Source organism: Mugil cephalus, chromosome 3 (assembly GCF_022458985.1).
Source record: "Mugil cephalus isolate CIBA_MC_2020 chromosome 3, CIBA_Mcephalus_1.1, whole genome shotgun sequence".
NCBI classification, from domain to species: domain Eukaryota; kingdom Metazoa; phylum Chordata; class Actinopteri; order Mugiliformes; family Mugilidae; genus Mugil; species Mugil cephalus.
In genome coordinates, this window is record NC_061772.1 from 6,680,968 (window position 1) to 6,706,759 (window position 25,792).

At 41.1% G+C, this 25,792-nt stretch overlaps 1 protein-coding gene across 4 annotated transcripts in view; it reads right to left on the bottom strand.

Annotated features, from left to right (window-relative positions):
- Window positions 1–25,792, bottom strand: part of sox6 (SRY-box transcription factor 6) — a 127,477-nt gene that overhangs the window by 94,859 nt on the left and 6,826 nt on the right. For 3 of the 4 annotated variants that reach the window (XM_047580820.1, XM_047580818.1, XM_047580819.1), the window contains exons 2-3: window positions 12,876–12,946; window positions 5,151–5,201 (exon numbers count right to left, since the gene is read on the bottom strand). In XM_047580820.1, coding sequence (XP_047436776.1) covers window positions 5,151–5,185 — 35 coding nt within the window. In that variant the 5' untranslated portion in view covers window positions 5,186–5,201; window positions 12,876–12,946. The remainder of the gene's footprint in view (window positions 1–5,150; window positions 5,202–12,875; window positions 12,947–25,792) is intronic. The other variant, XM_047580821.1, reaches the window with a different exon arrangement.

Below are 25,792 nucleotides of genomic sequence, written 5' to 3' on the forward strand. Positions count from 1 at the left end.
AAAAGGGACATATTTTGCATTGAACAGAATGATTCAGCCGCTTTCTGCTCATTTACCCTTTCACCCAATTAAACAAATGCAGAAATGCAAATGAGAATAAAGCCAGAAAGCTGACTTTGGAGATGTATTCCCTTTCACCCTGGAATATTGTTAATATTATTATTATCATTTCTGCCCAAAATCTATGGAGATGTTTGCGAATCTGTCAACGTTTTTCTTTTCCATTGTGTCCGAGCATTGTTCTAAAACAAAACTGTCCTTCATTTTCACCTAAAACTGCTGTCTTCACCTTCACTGCTCATCTCGTACTTGTTGTGTGAATAAAACCCAAGTGAAGAACTACGGAAAAGAGAAAGTGCAGAAAAGTCCTCTGTCCCATTCTCCTCTCCTCCCCCTGTCTCCGCTGTCCATCCCGTCCACAGGATTCATATTCATCCCTCAATAACGTTTAATTAGTAATGCCAAATTCATTAACCTGCGCTGCTGTGACGCTGGCCTCAGCCATAAATTAGCTTAATGTGAGCAGACGAATTGCAGCTGTAATAAGGGACATAAAACTCAAAGAGAAACACATAGTGCCCCTCCATAGTCATGGATCATTATAACTCAGCAGTGTTTTAGAGCAGGGGCATTCCTTTTCACTGTAACAGCTCTTTAGCAGCTCTTAACTATCGGTCCATCAAATGCAGCGAAGTTGGTCGAAATAAAAAATAAAAATATTATGGAAATTCATCACTCGGGAGCTCCATTATTTTCATCCCCATTTCTCACCCCAAGATTTTCAAAGCTTTAACTAAAATATCAACGCTAGTGTTTCAAATTATGAAAACATTGCTATACGTGCACATTCTGACTGCTTGAAACTGTTTAACTTCTTGATTGCATCGATGAAAGCAGTTGATGAAATGTGTACATCTCGGTAGAAAGGCATGTTAACAAAAGCAGACTTTTATGACCAGCATTTTCTGCCAATCTATTTTTCGTTTCAGCACTCGAAGGGGCAAAACTTGAGTTTTTGTTTCTTGAGCAGATGCACAGACTCACAGCACAAACTACCGTTGTAAAAGGCTCAGCCAACCTCCCCTGTCCTAGGATTACACATTGACCTTTCCACCCCTCTATCCCCCAGTGATCTCGCCCAACAACTCGCACCAAAGAGCCTATTAGACCTGGATCCCACTTTGTTGTTAAAAAGGGTCTTGTCCTTTCAGAACACTCACTTCCTTGCTTTCTGTTTTTCAAGCATAGGTGGTGGAGGAACACAAGTTCATTGTTCCCTCACAGATGGAAGTTGTAGTTACCAGGGTAACGGCTCTAATCCACCTTTTTTTTTTTTTTTTTTTTTTTTACCATTTCTTTCATATTAACAGCCCATCGAGTGCTACCTTTTAAGTCACAGGCTAGAGCGCTCACTCACTTTTAATTAGCTATGATTCTGTTTGCCAGGAGACATCACGATGAGCTAATCGAAATTTACGAAATAATGACGTACTGCGAGCGGCTACTTCTTTCTCCTTAGGCCTGCTCCAAGAATAACAATAATGAGGCCATTATCGGGGATTGCACTTTAAAACGCTGCCCTGCCACCAAAACAGAGGACATAATTGTTCTGGTGTTTTCTGTACAATCAACAACCCATTGTGGATGACTTGAGAACTAAGGGAGCAAAGAATGGGTGCCATAATGATTGGTCTGTGCTGCCTGAAGATCCTGTACAAAGTGTCCACTGAGGAAGGAGCTCGATAGACTACTGATTTGCTTGGGCTCTGGATGAAGACAACTGTCTGGCTTTGTAGAAAAATGTCCTCTCTGCTTTTTGTCTGTCTTGCCGCTCAAATAGCCCGCAGGCCACGTTTGAGAAGACCCATTCATATGGTGAAAAGCTCAGAGTCACACAGGCTCATGTGAAAGGGCCACATAGTTGAGGGAGAGAGCGGTCATTTATATAACCTCTAACTATTTCGGGAAAAATATAACTGATCTTTTGCAGGAGATAATGAAAGGTGTGTTTCTGGTATTGCTGAAAGGATGATCTGTTCATATCTGACCAGCACTTACGTTTGGAAGTCACTATGACTCACTAGTCACGTATGTCATCTGAGCTTTATCTAACATGTCAAGTTGGCTTAATTAGATAATTGCATATCTGTGCTTTACTAACTAACTGCATTACAGAAGCAGTTAGGCCATTTAGAAATCAAAACCTCCCAGAGAGCGGGGGATGATAAACAGAGGGCGAAAACATGAAATATTTTATCAAAAAGTTCCACATCTAAATTTCCTGGGTGAGAGCTCAGTGGGGTTGTACAAACACGGTGCTGCACCTATTAGCTGTGCTCCATTGTGAAGGAGTGAGAGAGACAGAGCTCGAGGGCAGGAGGAATGCTAAGTGGGCCCCTTGGCCTAGTCAACCTTCAGTGGGTTTCATTTATCTTCATCTTGTTAGACTAAATTAATTAACAATCTCAATGTTACACACTTTCTCCTTTCATTACATCAAATAATGGCAAAAATGTAGGGGGAGGTCCTGCCCACTGGGAGTAGACAGAGACTGAAGACATCTCTCTCTTCTCTCTCTCTCTCTCTCTCTTTTCTCTGCTTATCTCCCTCCTCTCTCTCTCTCTCTCTCTCTCTCTTTCTCGCTCTCAGTTCACATGTCTGCATTTGGTCTTCCTTCCCCTTTCTCTCACACACTCTCTCTCATTTTCCCAGTCTCTATGACTACACAAACAAAAACCTGTTAAAAGTCTTTCATAAACATATAAAAAATTGATCTCTCTCCGCTTCAACAAAGAGAAGCTTATAGGAATGTCTTTCAAAAACACTTTGCACATTGTGCACTGTAATTCAGAAAACTTTTGCCATAGTCTTAGCAAAAGTACAGTATATTCACAACACAATACAAAAGGCTTTGAGCTGTGCACGAAATGAGGAGTTCTGAGGTTCCACTTTTGAGTTTGATGAATTTTTCACGATGGCTGTGTATCAGATGCCATTAAAGGAGGATACTGGTTGACAGGAGTTATTCAGGCATACAGCATGTTAAAATTTAGGAGAATACTTTTGCAGCTAAACTTTCTGTCTGACTGACTCAAAACCAAACCCGTGACTCATTGCAATAGCGAAAGGTCCATCTGGTGTGCTACTGTGATGTGAAGTACAGTGTAAGAAGTCAATAACAAATGCATATTGGATGTGATATGTATGCGCACGTTCAGAAAGGCCTCTTTGACCTAATTATGTTGCTTCAGAAAAGATACTGGGACTCTTCACCGGTGGAATGTCTGACTGCCACATCTATCCACCCCTGTGTCTATCCTTTTCTCCCCTTTCACCCCTGCCCCCACCCAACTCTAGGACACAAGTCTTATCAAAGCAAAAGGGCTAACCCTGAAGCACAGCCTGCCTTTAATCTCGGCCTGATTGTTGAGGCCTCCAATCTGCAGCCAGCGTACGGGATATCTTTCTGCTGCCGCTTCTCCTTTAATTAAAACGCACATTGACAGAAGGATGTGGATTAGCGGCACAATAATGTGTTCACTTAGAATAATCACAGTGTTTTCTCACAGCTATGAGAACAAAGGGAAACTGTTGAGTCGCGAGGCTAAAGGTCATGTTTCTTGGTGTTTTCTCCGTCGTGGATGTGGGACCGGATTCAGAAATGTAACTCTGGGCGATGCTTCTGCGAGCCACCCTCACCGTCCCACTCTCATCCTGCAACTTACAGGGTACGCTTTATCTTTAGTGTAGTTCGTTATCCACCAAACTGGTTTCGACAGGTGCTGAGAGTTAAGCGCTGTCACTGACTTCGTACCGCTGCTCCAAAAAAAGCGGAAATGAGCAATGGCAGTGCACGTTCAAAAATTTAACATGCTGTATGCCTGAATAACTCCTGTCAACCAGTAGTAGAAATACCATACCAAATAAATTGGTGCCATGCACCGAAAGATAAAACAGATACTGTACATTTTTTGCATTACATATTTTGTTTGTTTATTCCAGCAAACAGTAAGTATATCAACTATTTATGAGTAAAGTAAATATATGTCATTTATATATAAGTCAGTTTTCACTTTGTCAAATTGAAATAAAAAGAAAGTGTTTCAGTTCACTCTCCCAATTCCTCTTCCAATGTCTTTGTGAAAAATCACACACGATCTGCAGGATTAAGATCGGCCCCAATTTTAATTGTGTTCTAATGATAAATAAAATGCATTTAAATGCATGAGAATTTTTTCCTATTGAATTCCTGAAGGACGTTTTGACTAGCGAGAGTAATGGTGTCAAATTGTCCTTTCTTTTTAAAATGTCCCCAACAGTTCTGAGAGAGAAAAAAATGCTGTTAATTTAATCAAATAAGTGACCTTTTGAAAAAGAAATCAAAGAGGATTCATTAGCTTTAGTAAAGTTTGGCTGACAGCAGCTTTGAAAGGCAGATGCTGCTGCTGTGGCTTTTAATGAGCCAACCCTAATTAGGGAGCAACACTGGAGCCTAGAGAAGGTGGTTGACTAGGAAAGGAGCCAATGGTAAATAAGCCCTCTTATTTACTTCCTCTGTGTGTAATGACAGCACAAATTTTTAATTAGAATCACAGGAAGGGTAAAGACAAAAAATGTAAATCTTTATGTTAGACTGAATACAAACACAGAGCAGAAAACAGAACAGGAAACAACAGTACATCACAAGACCGAAGTGGCAGCAACTGCTTCAGCCCAACAACCCCAACATCCCTGATTAGGGTGGTTAGTACGGGAGGGTGGATGAGGAGATTGGTCAGACAAAAGCATGCAGCCTAAAGACTGACCTGTAGCTTATTTACGCTGTGAAATGGGGAGGAAGGAAAAAAAGGAGGACAGCTCGTGTGTATGTGTCCCTGTGTGATTTCAGTCTGACTCAAGCCTATCGGGGTGAGCATGCTACCTGACCACACACTACAAGAACACAATCATAACACACAGCTTAGGTAAATATGTCAGAATCTGTGTTTGACAATGTTCAAATATACAGACACATGCGCACACACAAACATGTGCACGCACACATGGGACAAAGTCTAAAGTTAACAATGATTCAGTAAGTTTAACCCCTGTAGGCCCGCTTCCACCCAGCCCAGGCTGTCCTGAATGGCAACAACGGAAATGAAACTAACCTCAGTAAAAAGCTGCTACGAAGAAAGCCCTCCATGTCAGCTTGTGGGGTTCTGGCAGGAGAAATCACAGAGAACCATTTTCACTATGAAACGAGCAGTAATCAAAAATAAGAACAAGGAGAAAGGGAGAAAAGAGAGAAGGAGAGAAAGAAAGAGGAAATGAAAGAAACAAAAACACAGATCATACATCTTCCTCTTATATAAGATCTTATGTCTTTAATTAAAGCAGAAATATGACTAGGAACCCATCCTCTCTTTTTTATGAACTGACATCATTAATTATACCTCTTTCCGTCCAAGTAGCGGATTTGCATACAACATTGGTTTGCACTGAGAGCCTGATGATATGTTTGCATCAAATAAACTCTGCCTACTGATCTCTATACAGTCTATTTCCACCGCTGTGCGCAGATATATGCGTTTACATCCAGCGACTGTAACCACAGATCCCAGAGCAACTCCAGTCTGTTCAGAGTAGCCAACGGTGGTCCAGCTGCAGCCCATGTGTGTCGAGGGTGCTGTGGCTTCTAGGAGCTCGGCCGCAAGGGACCCAAGCTGGGACTCACAGCGCCAATGAGGCAAAAGGATGTGGTCATGATGTCACCACTTGCAGGGGTCGTTCAGAAGCCTTGCCCACAAAATACTGGAGACACATGGCTAAAATTGCCTTACAACAGGTTTCCATTAGCCTATGTTATTGGTCTGTATAATGTACACTTTTATTGTGTTGAAATTGGCTGAAAATTGATTAGGGCTTCCATGTGCTTTGTTTTAAGTGGTAAAAACGAGCAGCAATTTCAAGGAACAGATTTGTCAGTGGAAATTTAATCCGCGGTTGACATTTACATGTCTCTCAGATCTCAAAGCGGGGCTTATAAAGACATTCGGTGTCTGAAATGTGGCAATTGTATCCTGCAAAAATATCTTAGCCATCCTAACAAGCTGTTTCAATTCAACATTCCATCTCTCCATTATCCTGTTATAAACTTCAGAACTTTTAAATTCAAGAGCTATAAAGTCCACAATTCTTGGTGTGAAAATCACTTTTTAGCCACTGGAAAGAAAAATACTGTTTTCTGAACTTCTGCTATTATAGCACTCCCTCATCATGAATAGCGCAAATCGCAACAGCAAATGACATCTCAGCCCTTAAACACCTTAAGTTTTAGTGACATGGGTGTAATTTGGCATTTTCTCCCCTTGCTCTCTTGGCTTATGAGACAAAGCCTCTGAGAGAATGGAAAGAATGAGCTGGGCCCAAGGACACTGTGCCTTTCAGTCTGGCCAGCACTTAGCAAGGCAGTGGATCCACAAGGCCCAGAGGGCTCAGCCGAGACTTTTCTCACAATAAGGTGTCTAGGGAGGCGGGAGTGGCATAGCCAGGGGCTCTGCAGCCCTGCTCTTTTCTCCACTCATCTGGGCCCAGTGCACATAATACCATCACCACGCCACAGCACACCAAGCCAGTGACAACGTGAGAAAACAACCGTCAAACAGTGCAGAGCAGATCAAGCGTGTCTCCTCACTTCTCTGAGTGCAAAAAGCACACATACTCCACTGCTGGCACACACAAACTAAAACCATTATCAACACAGATATGAATTCGGGCGGAACTGAAACAAATAAAATGTAATACATGTATGTATAGCAAAAAGTTATTTCAGAAATTTGGACGAGGGATGGAAACAGTATCCAATTTGATGCAGAAAAACAATTTAAATTTAACGAGTTATAGAATGAGTGACACACTCTGTGTGTTCATGTATTTGACTGACACCTAAATAATTTGGCAGTAGAACTGCTAGCAGGAGAGAAATAAAATAGATTAGGCCACACTCTGTTTCTATGTTTGTCTTTGGTTGTATTCCATATCCTTTGTTGTTTCACTCTCTGCGTGCCTATGTTTCCTCAGCTGTGCCTGCTGTTTAAGGTCCCATTGTGGTCAGAAACAACTGAACTTAGTCTATGGAAGCAAAGGTGCGGTTTGGAGAGCAAATGACCAAACGAAGGAAAAAGTGACAGAGCTGCATTGTCTTTGCTCGTCTCAGAGCACAAAAAGCAAGAATGCATTTAAATTAGGACTAGGCCGCAATTCAAGGGCAGGCTTTTGGTGAGCGAGAAGCAGAGAGGATAGACATCACTAAGTTGGCCTGGACCAGTCTGAGCAGCACGGCAGCCCTTTCGAAGAATGAGCCTCTGCCAAACGCTGCCTCTGCCTAACCAAGTCTCCCACCATCTGCAACAAATGTGCTCTATTAAAGCAGTACCATATGGACAACAAGCTAGCTATTAACACGGCTTCAGCACATCCCCTTAACCTAGCCCAGATTTCAAACTTCCAGTCAAATTGACTGCTGATTTAATGCACCGCCAGCAGCCATGTGGGTCTTGGCACGAGACAGCACTCTCAGCCTTCAGTCATTAACAGGCTCACGTAGTGTGCGGCACACAGCAAGAAACAGAAGTTAGCTACACAGGTTTGCGTCCCCGGTTATCTGGTATGGTTCTAAAACAAACCGATATGAGGACAAAATATCTAAAGAAGAAGAGTAACAACATGTACTCCTTGAGACAAGCAAAGCAGGACTCAAACCACTTTGTTGTAGTGAGTGGAAACAAGCTTATGAAGTAGACTACATGTACCCAGAGAGCCGTTGCAGTTGCAACCTAACTGGAGGCTTATGTCTCAGTTGTTCCACAGCAATGGAGAGTGCATTTGCTCCCTCTGCATGCATCCAAAATGGCAGTGATTAACCCTGCAGGGTGTGAGGGATGGGGGGGCTTTAATCCCTGTGGGCCAGGCGGCCATGTTGACGCCTCTCCCTCCTCTGAGTCACAGGGCGACCCACCCACCGCTCACAAAGCCGTGCTCTCTTCGCCGCGACCATGACGCCACGGCTACGAGCCCTCTGTTCTATGACCCAGAGACAACACACACAGCAAATCAATTACAGTTCTGTGGTTTTAACCCGACTCCAAAGTTCAGTAAATTTTGTTTATTTTTTTCTCCTCCTGTCTCAGCTGCTTAGATACTGTACATAATAAGAGTGGAAACACATTTCATCTCCCTGAAGCGTGAATTCATACAGTACCGTGGAGTTACAGAGACAGGCTCTTGGTAGAAATCCAAATTTGTTTTCCACGATAACAATAATCAGATTAAACAAACAATATAATTGTATAAAATCTCGTTTTTGGAATTTTTATTATTATTTCTATTATTATTATTTTATTATTATTATTAAAATGTAATTGGAAGTGCCTTTTAAGTTATAAACCAATATAAAACCCTGTTAGCAGTGTCCCTATGCAAATTGAAGTGATAAGCTAAAGACTGCCTGATGACAGTCTAATTAAATAAAGCCTTTCAGTGTTCTCGGTGGAGTAGAGCGAAGTGTGAAAAGGTGCTGTTGGTTAGAGAGAAGGGAGCTCCAGAGAGGAGGAAAAAACCTGTCCATGTAATCCCAACATCCCAGCTTTACGCCAACTCAACACCCAGCCTCCTGAAAAATGGTGATACCTTGTCCAGCGTGTGTCCGCGCACAAACTTAAACATATACACACCTAGCGCAGTGCACAGGCATGCACGCACAGACACACACACACCTTATGTTGCCTTTGCTAATGGCAACGGTGTCCCAGTGACCCTCCCCCATAACCTAACATGCACACCCACTGCACATACACGTGTGCCCGCACACACACACATACGCGCGCACACACACATCTCAGTCAGAGCTGCCAGATGAGTAGTGAATTAATTTGTGTGAGCCACTCCAACATTAGGAAGGTGTGTTGAAAGGTGTCTGCTCATGTTTCAAATTAAACGCGCTGCTGGTCAGCATTAGCACCTCGCCACCCGTCGGCAACTGACACTTAGGGGGCTGGGGGGATGGGAGGAAGGAGGGGAGCCCATCCGCCGTTCACACTGGAATAATTAGAACATGTCAGGAAGAATTAATTTCCTCATTTTTCAAAAGGATACACAGAAATTACCATGTTATTATATGACAGGGTCCCTGGGAGGATTGGATTAAATTTGATTTCTTGTGCAGCCCACACAACAAATTAAAGTCATAAATAAGATGGAAAGAAGCGGGGCACAGAGCATATGTTTATGGCAATGAGTGAAGCCAAGGGAGCAGAAACAACTATCTTCATTTCATTTTATTTAAATCAGGCCGACAACGTGTGTCTGAATGACAGCATTTGCTAATGGGTCGAGATTAGAGGCTCCTTGATATTAACACAGAGATCCAACAACTAAAAAACAACTAAAAAGCAATGGAACGTGAAGTGCGTTTGGTACCAGATGAGGCTGGTCTGCACAGTTATCGCAGTTATAAGATTACATTTGGAGCATACTTGTTTTACTGTGTCTAATGATTTCTCACTCACAGGTGTATTAAACTTTCAGAGTAAGAAAGAGAGTAAGAAGAGTAGGCAATGTAATACTGGTCAGTTCACCCTCATGTCTTTGATGTCAACAGTTAACAGAAATGTAGGGATTTGCAGTACTGATCGATAAATAACAAGACAGCAACACAATGTTGGTTTACTTTTCTTTACTTTACTTTTCATCTTAATTATAAACTCATTCTTCTTCATATTGTGTCCTCTCTACCAGAGAAGAATTAATTAACAGTAAGTAAAACAAGGCAGACAATAAAATTAGATATGAAATATTTGGAAACATCTCTACTCAAAGAGCATTTCCTGCTGATCCAATCTCACACAATATTACAACACTTGCGTCTCTCGTCGCGGAGCTCAGACTAGACTTGTTATTTAACCGTTACAATTTAACACCGACTTGCCAGGGAAGAGTTTTTCAGCTCTTTCAAAATGGGCTGTTATTAGAGCCTAGCACTCCCTTGGGCATCACAAACTTTAAATAATTTGCGAATCAATTAACTGGCTACTCTCAACGCAACAGAGATTTCACACTCCAGGGTCGTGGTGCATTATCAGTTGGAGATGATTCATGGCTTTTTGGGAGAAAAGTTCATGGTTGAAATCATTAATTCATTTTACCGGACTTTTAGTTATGCATTACTTTCCCCAGCTGGGGTAACGAGAAGATTAATGGCATGTTCTCGGGTCTGTTTTTTTTTTTCTTTTTTTGACGTGTACAGCTACTCGGTGAAACTCTGTCCTACGGTATGATGGAGCCAAATCCATATTAGATTTTTATTATTCTGGAAATGACATATATAGTCAATACAGTCCATCAAAACGTATGTTAATGATCACTTCAAATGAGGTAAGACGTGAGAATAATAGCTTAAATTATTGTTATTAGGAAGATGAAAAAAGACCAGGTGGGGTTTACACAGCGTTGCCAGGTAAGGACATGTGCAACAATTAGTATTCCAAATTCACCCTGGGATCCTCTACAGTGATTGAGGCTGATGAAATTAAAATCTCTGTTAGGCAGCCTTTGTCAAGCAGTCTCTCTTCGCCTTATTGACCATAATCATTGCAGGGTCAGTGGACTGGAGAGGCTCATTTGCTAAATAATAGATGGAGGATAACCATTCAAAGGTTATTCATTTTCATTTTGTGATGAAGTGCTGTTTATTTAATTTCTGACAAAATGGCTCCCTGCATCCCCCCCTTGAGTGTAGTCATCAATAGTGGGCTCGAAACCTGTGAGACGGCGTAGCTTCGGCACACAGAACAAGTGACACATATTAACAAAGAGTGTAAATAACCAATTCAGATGGTCTAACGTACCCTCAGGTGTTTCCAAATGTGATTATATGAGCGTGATTAAAATGGTATATGAGCGACGCAAGGTAAATTACTTCCTGTCGTATTTTGAAATTAATTAAACCTGCAGGTCAACTGATACAGATTTCAGATTGAATGAAGATCCTAGTGAAGTTTTTTTTTTTTTTTAAAGTAGGGCGCAACTAATTCTTTAACAAATACTGACAGGTGCGCGATAACATTAACCATGAATACTGTAGTAATTATTGTTTCTCATCAGAACTGGCGTCCATTTATGACCTGAGTATGAGCATTTTTGACGGCAGCAACAGCAAAGTCGATTATTCATATGCTTTTAAGTGCAGTTTGCATTAACGTTTTCAGATAAGACTGTGAGAGGCTTGGCTCCATCACCGGCTTGAGACTGGCAAGTTTTCCCAACTGAGCTGATGCAGCTAATACTTTCTCAGTGAAAGTCATAGTTTTTGACAGTTTTGCAGGAGGCCATGTTGGCTCTGAAGGGTTCTTTTGAATTCTTGTATGTAGGAGAGAAACAAAAAACAGTCCTTGAGTCTTAAACTTATAACAGTATATTTATCTCACATTAATCCAACCAGAGATTTAAATGCCCCAGTCACAAAAAATCTGCTGATTACTCGGCTGCGTGTTTTCTTTTGGATCTTTTATTGAATTGTCTGCTAGGTAAACTAGCTAGCTTTGTCGTTATTGTAAAACGTGTATTTGTCCTTAAATGCAGAAGCCCCAGACTGTTTTTATTATATCTCTGTGCACTGTGTGCATCAGTCTTTTATTGACATATTTAACATCATTTCAATAGCTTTGTTTGATTAATTAGGCAGCCTGTGTGTTTACAGTAGTATGGAGAGTGTGACCTGACTGAGAACTGGCTGACTCGACTCAACTCAACAACACTAACATGCAGCAGCAGCAGCAGTAGCGATAGGTGGCTGGCAGACAGGTGCGTGTTCATTTGAGCAGAAGACATTGTGTGAACTGAAATGGCATGATTAAACAATGGTAAATGGCCATGAACTTTGGATTCAGAGAGACATTTCGCAGATGTTATTGAAGAGCTTCCCCATCCCCAGTAATATGATTTCCATGATATCTTCAACTGACATTTGGAAGAAAAGAATAATATCAACTAAGTTCCTCACTTTTATTTGTTTAATATCTACGATTTTTTTATTAGAAAATCTGCACGAGCAGCAGCTGCGCAAAGACTGTTAAAGTAATAATATATTGATGCAGAGTGGAGTATAGTTCTATTTTTTTTTCTAAAGCAAAATGCCAAATTTCATCGCAACTGACTGAAAAATTTTCACATATAACCCTTTTAAACTGGTATTTCAGTATGCAAGCAGGGCTGTGCTATCTCTCAGCATTATCTATGTTTGTGGACTGTAAACTCTTGAATAATGCTTTATCATGGAAAAAATACAGTGTCATCTGAATCCAAAACCATTTTCACTAGACTGAAAATCAAGACTTCATCCTTGTTAAAGACATACATTCCTCATATGTTGGCTTTAATGTTGTGGAAAATATTTAGAATGCCGTTGCTTTCTCAAAGCTTATTTATCGAATGCCATCTAAGGTTTTACAATTTTGAGTGGCATGTGTGTTGCAAGGCTTTAAATTATCATCCGCTTAAAATATGTAGTTGGCAATACACAAAACTGGAAATCCCACATGAAAAAGTAGATTACATGGCACTGGAGCAATAGCAATATGGAAATAAGAAATATATATATATATATATACAATACAGAAGGAGAACAAAATTCAAGAAAAATAAGTTTTTAGGACGTAATGTTTCAGAGGTTTGTCAGCAACTTTGTCCCTATATAACTGTCTAATTGTGCATACATTGTGTGACTATCCAATTGTCCACCTCATTTGATGCAGGTGTTCAGTGTGGGTGAAAGACAGCAGGGGTTTATGAGACATGCGGCAAGACAGAAACAGCTGAAGGGGCAAATTGATACTTACAAAAACTGAAAGACTCAATCCCCAGCTTCCAGCGATCACTGGTCGGTTGATTTTGAATTCATGTAAATAACCTGTAATGTAAGCAAAAATAAGACAGAAAGGGGCTATTTAAACGTGTCCTTGTGTGCAATATCATATCACTGCCGTCACTGAAATATTGTTCATTTAGAATTCCTCTAAAATTACAGCATACGCTCAAATTATGACACTGCTTAAAAGCACCGGGGAATGTTGGACATAAAATCAGCAAGCACATTAGATAACCGTATTTACTGACATCAGAGCAGAGGCAGAACAAGAGCAAGCAAAGTGGGACCATACTGACTGTTGGCTGCAGGTCAGAGTCTCCACAGCTGAGCTGAAACAGCTTTGTTAGTGTCTGACCTCCAGTGTTACAGCTGTCACCAATGGGAATCCGTCCGAGACGATGTTTAGAATCTACTTCTCTGCTACTTCATTAATCTGTCTTCCAGTCTTGTAGACTCGGCTTAATAAACAGTTTTCTTATAAACCAATTGTTTTATTTAAATTTGCTCTGTTTCATCGAGTGCTGCCAGCTAATGATTTATTTGGACGCCACACTCTGCTAGTTTCAGCACATCTGTTAAAGGGCTGAAACTTAAGGACTTTGTTAGAGAGCGCACAAAGTCCCGAGAAAGTATAGGACAGTGAAAGTGCACAGACTAAGCATCATCTGTGCTAAATTTAAACTTGAATGCACCAACAATTTACGAAGAAATAACGAGGAAGAGAAAAATATTCACCGATCAGTCCGTAAAGTTTGGGAGATGGTAAAAAACAAATAAATAAATAAAAACCTGTAAGCTAATTCATGTTCATTTTCTCACATTATTTTTATTTTTTTTTACAATGAGCAAAGATCTCATTACCAGCTGATTTATACAATTAGTCCGCTTCAACACTGCCAATTAAACAAGGCCAAGGGTTTTTTAAGGTCACGCTTAGCTGGTCTGTCACTAATTTGCGCTACAGCACCTCAGTCTTCTATTACCGGGGCCAATAAACCACCATCAACAAGACCAGATAAATGCACTGACTATCACTGTATTGTTGTCAGAGTGCAGCACAGTCGGCTGCGTGGGAGGCTGGAGGGCTAAACAGAATCAGACAGATAAAGGCAAGAGTTTGCAGACGGGTCTGAATGTGGAAGCCTTGAGGCTGGACGTGACAATGTGAGAGAGGGGACCCAGGTGACCCTTGCTGAATGGGAAAACTGTTCCATGCGGCAGCGTGTTGCAGCCACCATCACAAAAACGAAATGTCTTCAGTGAAAGATCCTTTTTGTTAAAACAACAAATGTTTAAATGTTGTTATTTTTTATAAAGTTTCTTGCCGTGACAACAAAATATCTGCTCCCTGTAATCAAGAAAACTGTTTTTTTATTTAGACACAAAAGGAATTCAATTAGATTATATTAGATTAGATTAGATTAGATTAGATGAATGTAATTTTGGTCATGGTGACAGCAACACGCTCCTGTACTTACATGAATCGCATCCCTGAGTTTAATGTCGCCTCTCACATGCCGCTACACTATTTCACTGTTCTGAACTATGCTCCAGCTGCAACCACCCACTCCAGCATTCACACATACACACGATTAACTTATATTAGGAGCTATTCAGTCTACATCAACAATTCCTGCCTGCTTGATAAGCCTCATATTACATGCATGGTAATTCACCAAACCCTTTATCTTTGTCAAACGTCTGACGACATATAGGCTGAGTTCCTGTTAAATGAGAGCTCTTATAATTACAGAGAGTAGATATTAACAAACCTTTGAATGCATAATTTGATGTTAATTGAGAACAATGAGGTAAATAATACATGGGGTGAGGGGGGGGGTATAAATTCTTTATTCGTTGGTTATTTAAGTTAATTGTTTGTGTGAGAGGAGGGAAAAAACAAAAGCATTTATAATTGCAAATAATAAGCGAACCCAAATGATATTATAATGAAGCAAACATAGTGATCCCTGTGATGTAATAAGAGTCTGTGTAAACCGGCCCTATTGTAGCGGCTCTTTTCCTGCTGTGAATTACACCTACACGATGGAAACATAAACCAGGCATTCCCAATTACAAGATCTTGGACTTTTTACACACACTTCCAGTCAATGCCAAATTCCATTTAATTTTAAGTGTCCATAAACGAATACTGTATTTTTCTTTGCGGTAGAACTAAATTGTTTGTGAAATTGAGATGCAAAGTAAATTAGTCAGCACAAAGACAGAAAATACACGAGGTTTAGCTCTCAGACACAAGAATCCAAACAGACTGATGCAGCTGACATCAAAGGAGCAGGGACAGAGAGCTCACAGCCACCTGTGGCATTTCTGTCAAAGAGTGGCCTTTTCTCTTTGGCTGGGCATAGCTACCACACACACACACACACACACACACGAAACAAATACGTGAAAATGCAAATATGAGCACACGCTGAAGCTGAACTCTTTCATTTCCACTGATACAGTCAAAATCCTCCATACAACACTGACGTTAGTCTGGGAATACGCACACACACTCACACACAGTGGTTTAAAAATGCAAAACACATGAAGACACCATTTCTCTGGACACAACACTAGGTTCAAATGCCAAGGTTAACCAGTTACCTTGCACAAAAACCTCCCATGTAGAAACAGATTGTGTATAGGTCTATATTACACATCATGCCTTCTGGAATTGCCATTTGAGCTCAGGACTCTTGTACAGGACATGAGGGAAAGCAGTTTTACTACCACAGCTCAGAAAGATTCACTTTCGAAATAACTGAACCTTCAAATTCCAGACATGTGTTTATGTACAATGTGGGCTATGCTTGATTTAATTTTCCCTGTCCGTAACAGAGAGCTGTTTTTTCAGCTATCATGTGACAGTGGCCCTACATCGATAGACAGCAACACCACAAGAGAACACCAACCACTACATCACTGCTCTGATCAAACACAGGCTTTATGTCCATGTACCCAAGTTAACTCTAAATTACATTTACACTGGATGGGGCATTTTTAAATTGCCTGTATGCACATGTCTTACATATCTGCTGCATGCATGTGTGCATGTATGCATATGTGCATTTCATCTTGCACTAGTTGTGTGTGGATATGCATGAGCAAGCCAAAACTTGTACTTGAACTTCTGTTTGGAATTCGTCCAGATCTGCAACATGTTAAAAAATATCCTCCCAATCCTCCGTTCCAAATCCTCACTCTCCTCTGCGTCCAAACGCGCTAAAGTAGGAATTCTGCAGAGTTAGTTATTTTGACAATAGAGGTAATCTATGCCATCAGCAGACTGCTCCCTACCTGGATGCGCTGTGGTTATCTCTGCAGAAGCAGCAGCCACACAGTTACCGAGGCTGGGGACTGCATGGGGGAGTTTGGGATGCAATGAGGTGGGGCTGTAACAGTCCCTGGGGAAATAGGGAAATGGGAGGAAGGGAGGGAGTGTTGAGGGCAAAGGGGTGAAGCGCAGAGCATTCTAGCACAGAAATGTCTGATTTGGTAATTGAACACGTGTGATTGTCTGTTAAATATCCACTTCAATAAAGTCAATTCTCTCTCTGTTAGAAGCTTCATCTGTGAAATATGAAGCGACAGCTTCCATGCAGCGAGTGTAGTCTGGAATGAGGAGGCATCGCTTCATGAGGAAACAGCCTGAGAGCAGGTAGTAGACTGTAGACACACGAAAATTTACTTACTTCCTGCTGGCTTGATCCACTTTGGACAGCCATAGACAGAAAAAGTCCACTTGTGTGTTGTCAGGAAGACAAACTGTATGTCTACACGAGATCCACCATATCATTGAGTTATTTGGTGTTGGAAATGCGGTCAGTCACGTGCCAGCAGCTGTTACATGCACCAGCACACCGTTAACTGTCACAACCGCACAAATCTCTCTTCTTCTCCTCTTTTTATCTTTACCCTCAGTCTCTCGCAGGCTGCCTTTATTCTGCCTCCAGCCGATCCCGTCTCTATACCCGGCTACAGAAGACTAGACACTCACAAAACGTCTCGCACCAGCATGTCAAGAACGACTGCCAGACTGCCACTCCAGTTAAAACATCTTTGTTGAGAGGAAAATAGTGACCAGTGTTTTGACAGAGCTGAAGTCAGGTGAAGCAGGAAACAAAATGCTAACTGGCAGAAGCTATTCCATACAATGTCTGACACAAGCAATACCCTGATAATAGATACAATACTTTGGCGGAGCGAGGCTTTCATGTGCTGCTATCAAATACATTATCTGTCATTTGCTCTGCGTCAAATAACAAGAATAAAAGTGTATTTACTGAGCAGCTGGGTTGAGGCCGGGTGAAGGGAGAGAAACGACCAGCAAACAGAACGTTTCCCTCCGCGGTGAACGGCATTCAGTCCCTGGCGCTATTAACAGGTGGACGGCAACCTATCAATTCTCTTTGATTTACCCTCACATATCCTTTACTCCAAAGACTGTTAAGACAGAGAACATAGAATAATCTTTTTGCACACTGATGAAGCCTCTTTTCTTAACTTCCAACATACACAGACATTTTTTTTCTCTTTGTGTCTTTCTTATTCAGTGTGTGTTTTTGTGTATGTTGGGGGCAGGGGTATGAAAACAAGTCTCTGCCTTCTCTGCCAGGTAATGTGTTTATTTTCATGGACCCATCTTCTAGTTTACTGCGTGGTGGCGTTTCTCCCCTCTTATCGCCTGGCCCTCGTGGGGCACTTTAGCCCCTCAAATCCTGTTCACCACATACTGGTTTTAGAATCTGTGAAATGAGTGCTAGAGAAGCGTGGCCACAATGTCTGCCTGTGTTGCTACTGGACTCAAATGGGCTTGGTGCTTTTTTGTCCAGGGAGATGCATAAATGGAAGTTTTTAACACCTCAAAGGAGGCTGGGCCTTTGTGGAGCCACACTAGAGAAGCCTGCCAGTCTCCCGAGGAGGCAGACACACTGAGTGCTGCAGGACAAAGAGCTAGAGGAGCAGAATCAGCAGGGGCATCACTCTGCTTTGGGCACAAGACACACACACACATACATGTACACCCACATATATAGCAGCACTTACATAAAGCACGTCGCACATATACAAACAGTTGCGTGCACACCAACGTTACAAATGATGTGGTCCAATAACTGCCTGTAAACACAATGTAATCCAAAGAAGCCAATGTGTTAAATCCTAACAGCTACATTATATTTAAAATCTGATAAATTTACTGGCTATAAATTCTTCTTATGCCTGTAACTGCGTGTCACATGCAGCAGTAATCAAATAATAGGACAGTTTGAATATAAATACTATATAAACACTGTATTTCCACTGTATGTTAGAAAACAACATACAGCGCAAACTGTGAATACTTGATTGTACAAACACCCTCAATAAAAAAAATATACAACCCGCACACCACCGTTCCCTACTTATTGATTTCAGCTTCACTGTTTGAAAATAATTTCCTCATTTCCATCTCAATTTTCCTTATTGAAATTCTTTTTTTTATTCCCGAGTACAGCTGGCATTTACAATCACTCTTTATGCTGTTTAGATGCCTACAATAAGCATTTAGATGCAAATATCTCTGCCTTGTACAAAGGACTTGCAACTTCTGTCAGAAGCAACATAATCAACCTGCAATTGTCTCCTGGCTCCAAGTGGTTTCCAGTGACAAGGCCTAAGGCGTAAGCATCTGTATTCAAATGATTCCCTATTTCAGGCACGGTTTAGTGTGGATATTTTCCAACAGTACTGCACTGAAAATCAATCACATGGTGAATTAAACCAGAAAGGAAACAACTGATCCATAAATGATCAGGTTACAACAAGGCACTGGTCTCCACAAATTATTCAGTGTTTTTCTTGTTCGAGGGGAAGCGGTAATGCACTGTTTGATAGTGGTCTTTTTCACCAATGACTTGTATTGCTGCCACACATTTTTGATTGGCAACAACAGGCTCAAGCGGACGAATAATTATTGTAGTAGCGAGCTCAGCATAATGCATGCAGACAAAATTAACTAAGGACAAGTGATAAACCTGCGTGCAGCATGGTACAGAGTGAAGAAAGTCTTAAACAGACTGCAGCGTTCTCAAAAAGGCAGAGGAAGGAGAATGTGGAAAAAACACTCTTTATCTCATATCAAAACACTCTACGGTGTAACAACATTTTACAACATCGCGCTCAAAATAAAATCTAAAAAGCATTCCAGTTTTTTAGAGGATTACTTTACCAAATGAACATTTTTAAATGAACCTGCTTTGAAAATGTAAAAAAAAAAACATGCATGTGACCACTGTGCAAATCTGTGATGGAGGTACTTTTTTTTGCCCCTGCCATGTCCGCAGTTAACAGTATAACCTCTATTTTTGCTTTTTATTTACAGTTGCAGAGGTCATTTATCTTTTTCTTTAAACCCGCAATTAATAGCAACGTTTGCAAATGCAAATGAGTCCATTTAGAGGGAGGGGAAAATGATCAGTTTGAGAATATTTCTGCCTTCTTAATCTTCTAAAGAGGGAAATGATTTAAAAGGAGGACACAAATCTCCAGTGACATGGCAGGAACTGTAGGGCACTTTCCTCTCTCCCTCGCTTTCTATTCTCCCTTTCTCATCTCACTCATGTCTCCCTCTGGCCCCCCATCCCCATTCCTTTCTCCTTCTAATTTACCTCTCCCTCCTTGTTGCCCTGTAGGGGTGGAAGGGCCAGGAGTCAGGGACAAGGAGCTGAGGGCAGGACTCTACTTTGCTTGTCCCCTCTGAGAAAACAAATGTAGTGTTTGAGCCACTGATCACTGGTATAATTGAGTTTAACACTCCTTTTCTGGATTAAAAAAAAGGGCCTTTGAAATGAAAGGTCAAATTACCTCTACAGTCAGGCAATAAATAAGTCAAACAAGGTAAGAGGTTCCTGCCAGCATATGTTAGCGGCAAATTTAATTAGTGGAAAACAGGAAGCTCTTCCATTCCATACTGTAGTGGAAAAAAAAGGCAGCGCTAGAGTCCTAAATGTGCAGCAAAATAATTTGATTCACCACTCATCATCTGATATCATCATTTAATGTGAAGCTGCACCTAACAAGCATTCAACTTAAACTGTGCAAAAGACACTTGATAATTAAAGAATCGCCCCATAATGTAAAAATATTACTGTGATTATACATTCTTGGCCATTAGTCTTCACACTTTCAAAGCAGGATTTTGACTATTATGCATGATATCCTATAGGCCCATTGTCCATTGACTGCAGCACAAAAAAGGGAAATGGGCAAAGAGTAAGTCTGCAGTCTGGAGTGGAAGCACAGAAGGTGGCCAAGCAAGGCACAGAACAAGAGAGGGAGAGAGAGAACACTGCTCTACACCCAACCAGCTACAATGTGGCCTTTGTGACATAATGCACTCCGCGCAGAAGATTGTGGAAAATAATCCAAAATTTACTGGTTCACATATCCAGCAATAACAACTGACATCACAACCTGTACCATATATTCCATGTTGCTGGACGCGTTTCACATTTAGTAGAGAATGAGGGGGGTAAGAAAAACATTGTCAAGCAGTTATTATATTCCCATCATGTCCAGGGAGCACATTACAGCATGGCACAAGCAACGGTAAAACTGAGAAACTCACTGAGAGAGCTCAGGCTACAGACGGCTGGGCAGCACTTCAGTATACTCTCAGAACCTACTGCACACTCTCAACTGCTGGCAAAAGACACAGTCCAACTAAACCCTTTGCACCTACAGATTACTTGTGTTTAAGCTCTGGTGGTAATTAAGGTTTATTTTTTTCTGTTCAAGTATTTAGTTGGCTTCATGTGCTACCCATATTGTCAGGCCAAGAACATTCAGGTGTCTCTGCAGAGCTCCTAAGAAAGAGTAATGAAGAGGGGAATGCAGGAGGAAGAGGCTCTTACACGCAGCTGTCCAGATAATATTAAGTGTAGTGTTAACCGCGTTAAAAAAGTACGACAGGTGGGTCACATGAAAAATGTTTTCTTTTCACTTGCGGACACATGCTTCTCATTATTCTATAAGAAACATTGCTCCAAGGAAGCGAGAGAAAGTCCTCCATGGCCACTACTGTTCACCACAAACGAGTTTTCATGTACATCTTACATTACATGTGAGTGTACATTATCAAATAGAGCATACTATGGACATTCCAGTGGGAAAGAAAAAGAAAATGTAAACAGATTAGATTGCATGTCTAAACGAGACATAACTGCTGCAAGGTAAGTATAATCTGTGGAATAAAAGAAGGACACTTTATTCTTTTTCCTCTGCAACACCCCTAGATTTCATTGGAATAAGCCAAGTAGACTTTAGAGTAAATCTCACAGACTGGCTCCCACAACCTTTAGAAATATTAAATGTATAGTGAATAAAACATAATAACATAAATAAATGTGCTGAAATATGTGACTTCCATCCAGTCAAAAAAAAAAAAAAAAATCCACAGCTGTACCATTACAATATTTAAATGGCAAAAATAATATTTCCAGACATGGTGCGTATGCGTGTGTTGAATGTGTCCGAGCACATGAACTTGTGTAAGTGCGTAATGTGTGAATGTGTGTGTCGGTATATCCATGTGTGTGCATACCTCCTCTCCACAACAGCCCCCAAACGTGGTTTTGGGCCGAGTGTGGTCTTACAGTAAAATGTTGAAATTGGAAAAAATATTACCCTTCTTTCTCTTGAATAGCACAGAGATAAGCACCCTTTAGCAATGAAGCCAGTGGAGTTTAAGCTTATTATGAATACCTCTCAGAGCGCAGAAGCATGTACTGTAGAAATCAAAGGGAGTAATAGGCAGGTAAGCCAGTGTCATTTTAAGGAGGAAGTCAGTTGTGAAATTGTAAAATCGCGAGGCCCTGCTGACAATCTCCTGCCCTCAGAACACTCCCATAAATGATTTCTAATGGCAGTGGCTATCACATATCTGAAAAAGTTAAAAGTTTGTGAGGCGAAAAGAAAGAAAATCCAATGCTAATCTCTCTATTGATATAGACTAATAACAATAAGACCGTTTATCTCTTTGATTAAACAGCTCATACTCGGGAGCTGACAAGAATGTGTGTGTGCATTTTTTTTTTTTTTTTCCGCAAGTGGTCTAAGCTTTCCAAAGCAGACCCGGCTTTGCAGAACATTCCTCGTGTTTTCATGTTCAATTGGCTGTGAAAGTCCACTCTTACATGGCGGACAGAAACCATAAAAAAAAAAAAAGGGTCACCTTCGTTTGGGGTGGAAGAGATGCTCATCATATTTCTGTATTTCTACATGAATTAGGTGCACGTATCGTCACACGAAACATCAGCTGTGGCACTGTACGGTATTAGTTTGTGCATTTTGTCACTAATAGCTCAAGTTGTGAATCTCCTCTGCCAAGATGTGGTGCAAGGACGATATCATAACATGACTGCTCCGAGGCAGCCCGGACTCTTTAGTACTCTACAAAGGCACACACACACACACACTAAACACCCACAGGCTAATACATACTGTGTTTTTCTCCTCTGAATATTCATCCATGTTTCCACATCATCTGCAGGTCTCCTAATCACAGTCACTTCCCCTTTAATCACAGGGCTCTAATTAGGTCCTAATAAACCATTTTGCCATCCTCTTGGAGCGCCACTGTGTCACTCAGACATCAAACCATGAAATACTATATTAAGCGGCTGTCAGCCTCAAAGGAAAGCTCCTCCAGCAGCAGTGATACAGATACTGCAGGCCCACCCTCTTACACTAATTGAAATTATCGAAAGCTCTGCTTACATGTGACACTTGGCCATGTCTGAAACCATGGCCTGAAGTACAGCAGTCAAAAGCACGACAGTTGTGCCAGCGCTGAGGCTCTACTGGTTTCTCTGATGTCGGATAATTGTTTAAACCTGAGTGGATATGGCACAGGGCCTCATGCTGCTTGGTCTGCCAAGAGAGGAAAAAAATGTTCTCACTAGCACTTTCCTGCTCTGTTTCTTCTATTCTAATTCAGTCCAGCACGGGCTTAAAGGAAAGCCTCAATGATTCCATGTTCATCTTGCAGAACCAGTGTTGGGGACGATGATCACTGACCACAAGTTGATAATGATGACTGTTTAATTAGAAGCCTTTCTTTGGCCTGGCCATAAACCAGACTCCTCCACCCTGCAGATGGTAACCAATAAATGTAGCTTTGCTGAAGATGAGGAGGAACATTGTACGTCCCCACTGTACTCTCAACCCCACCCCTAACCAAGTGCACAAAGCCCCACTCCGTGCTGACACAAAAACCAAACCAAGCTATGCTATGCTATGCTATGCTACTATGCTTCTCACTATGTTAAGTCCAGTCTTGGATTTGAGCCAATGTGTCTACTTTGTAGTAGACAATATGTTTTTGATTCATTATTTTAGTAAGACATATTTTTAACACTCTTTTTATGAGATTGTCCTGTTTCTTGCGACTAAGGCATAATTACATTTCTCATGGTTTAATCAACTTAAGACATTTGGTTAAACTTAGGGAAACACTGCAGCCATGATAAAAAACATTAGGGTTAGGTTGGAAAACTAAAACTCATTGGCAGGGTTAGCAGATATACGGTGAGCCTGGTAATTATATGAAGGAAACAGTCAACTTTCATCTATAGAAGTGGAAGCCCCAGTCTCCACCATACATGTGGTGTGCCTGGTCATCCACCCTAACCTCCTCCATATGCGCTTACACTGCGGTATGAGGACATAATTCTGTGAACAAGCTTTGACAGTGAACGCAAATTGTTGTTGCACATTAGCTGAATGTGAACGTAACATGTAGAAAGGAACATTTTCTTGGTGATATAATGTCCAAATCTCAGAGTTTTTGCTTTTTAGAATTCATTAGAGTTTTTTCATTGCCCTCATCCAAGTTTTTTGTTTATTTTAAACACCATTTTGTCCACTGGAAAAAAAGGACAAGTGTTGCTGTGCTTTAGATGGGATTACCCCTCCCATCTTCCTGTGCCCTCACCCACCTCCTGTCAATCATCCTCCCTCAGACTAGCCTCCTTCCAGAGGTTTCTACACCCGTAACGCCTGGCAGAAACATGGTGTGTGTGTGTGTGTGTGTGTGTGTGTGTGTGTGTGTGTGTGTGTGTACATTGTATGTGGGCGGGTGGCGTGTGCCAGAGTGGCTATCCCCTCAGATTGTCAAAGAGGCTCATGGGAAATTTACTACATGGGCCAAACCACAGGCTTTCTCTATCATTTCAGCAGATTTCTCCTTTTTAGTCCCATTCAAGAAAGAGATTATCACTGGCGGTTCATTCTTTGGTTTTATTTTTCAAGCTCTGTGTTGGGCCTTTTCAGCTCTCCTCTCGACAGCACCCCTTTGCTTATAAAATGCAGCTGGACCAATCGAAAGATTCTCAAGAGCAATTTTAGACCAAACTAGATTTTTACTTCGCCTCCAACAGCTGTTTCCAAAGCATGACTGCTAATCCGTGGATCCTCTAAGAACAAGCAAATGACTGTTAATTCAAATTTAGCTTGACTTGAAAGTTCACATTTTCCAACATTAGTGTCTCTGTTTTGGTTATATACTTGTACAGGAGGCAGGGTGATGGATAAAGTTTCTCCAGTCATTTGGAAACAAATGAAAGCAGCTTTGTCGATGCTACGGCTGCTTACATCTTCCTGCCCAGTAAGTACAATAAATATTCTCAACCGCATTGAAATTACAAAATTTCTTCTGTAAAAAAATAACCTACTGCAAGTCAGGAAAAAATCTATTTCTTAGACTGAAGGAGACAGAGTTTGATCTAGTTACCCAACATCAGCTGGATCTGAGGCAACATGAACACTAATATCACTATTTTTGTCTTTAGCGTTAGAAAATCTACTCTTGGGTCATCTTTTTACCAACTGGACCTAAATACCCCCTTCCTATATTCTGAAAGAGAGAGAGAGGGGATAACAAAGACAGCAGAGAGCGAGAGAAAGACAGAAACCAAGAGAAAGCTTGTGGTTGGGTCTGCTGAAGCCATTTTCTCATAACGCACATTGAGAGGAAAGCCTTGTAACACATCCAAGTAAGTGTATAAAGAAATTATTCAGAAAGGAAACAAAAGACCTGGTCAAGAAGAGCTGCTATGGTTAACTTCATCAGAAATTTAGCCACAAGACCCTTTCCATCTATCCCCCCACCCTCCCTCTTTGTCACTTTGATTTATATTTGGCATCGTGCATTAGTATTTTCCACAGGAAAATCTGTTGGGAATTGTTGATTTCTGGCCCAACACATCCTTTCTTTTCCATAATTTCCCCGCCTGTTTTAGATGTCACAGTAGCTGCTCCATGATGCAAGTGGTTGATCAGTATTTATTTCCATCCAAAAGGTCTGCTGTGTAAGCAAAGACAAAGTTTGTTTCTGTTGAGGCTGGTCTTCACAAAATGTATCAACAAGTGTCATTTTTGCACATAATTCTATAGTGAAGCCTTAGTAGAATAACTCTTTATTATTATTTCACTGACAGTACTTCATCAAACAGGCCAAATAACTCAACCAGATCATTCTGAATTGTGGATTAATGAGTCGCTCCATGATAGAATTGATCGCCACTTTGCTTCAGTGCACAATTTAGAAGACAGCGTCACATATTTCTCAAAGGTGAGCACACACGCATGGATACACACTGTGTACAAGCACGCATGCAAATATGGGCGCAGAAATCAAGTTCCTAATCTGATCTGAAAACATTCATGTGCCAACAGCAGCTCCCAGCATCCTTAAAGCTGGACCATGGAGAAATGAAGCCAGATTGGCTGGCTTAGTCACGACCATGGAGCATATTTTACATCTCATGTCAGATCAAGCTGGCAGATGCCAAGCCGGCTGTTAACCTCCACCAACTGGATAATGTCTAATTGTTCGGCTTTAAC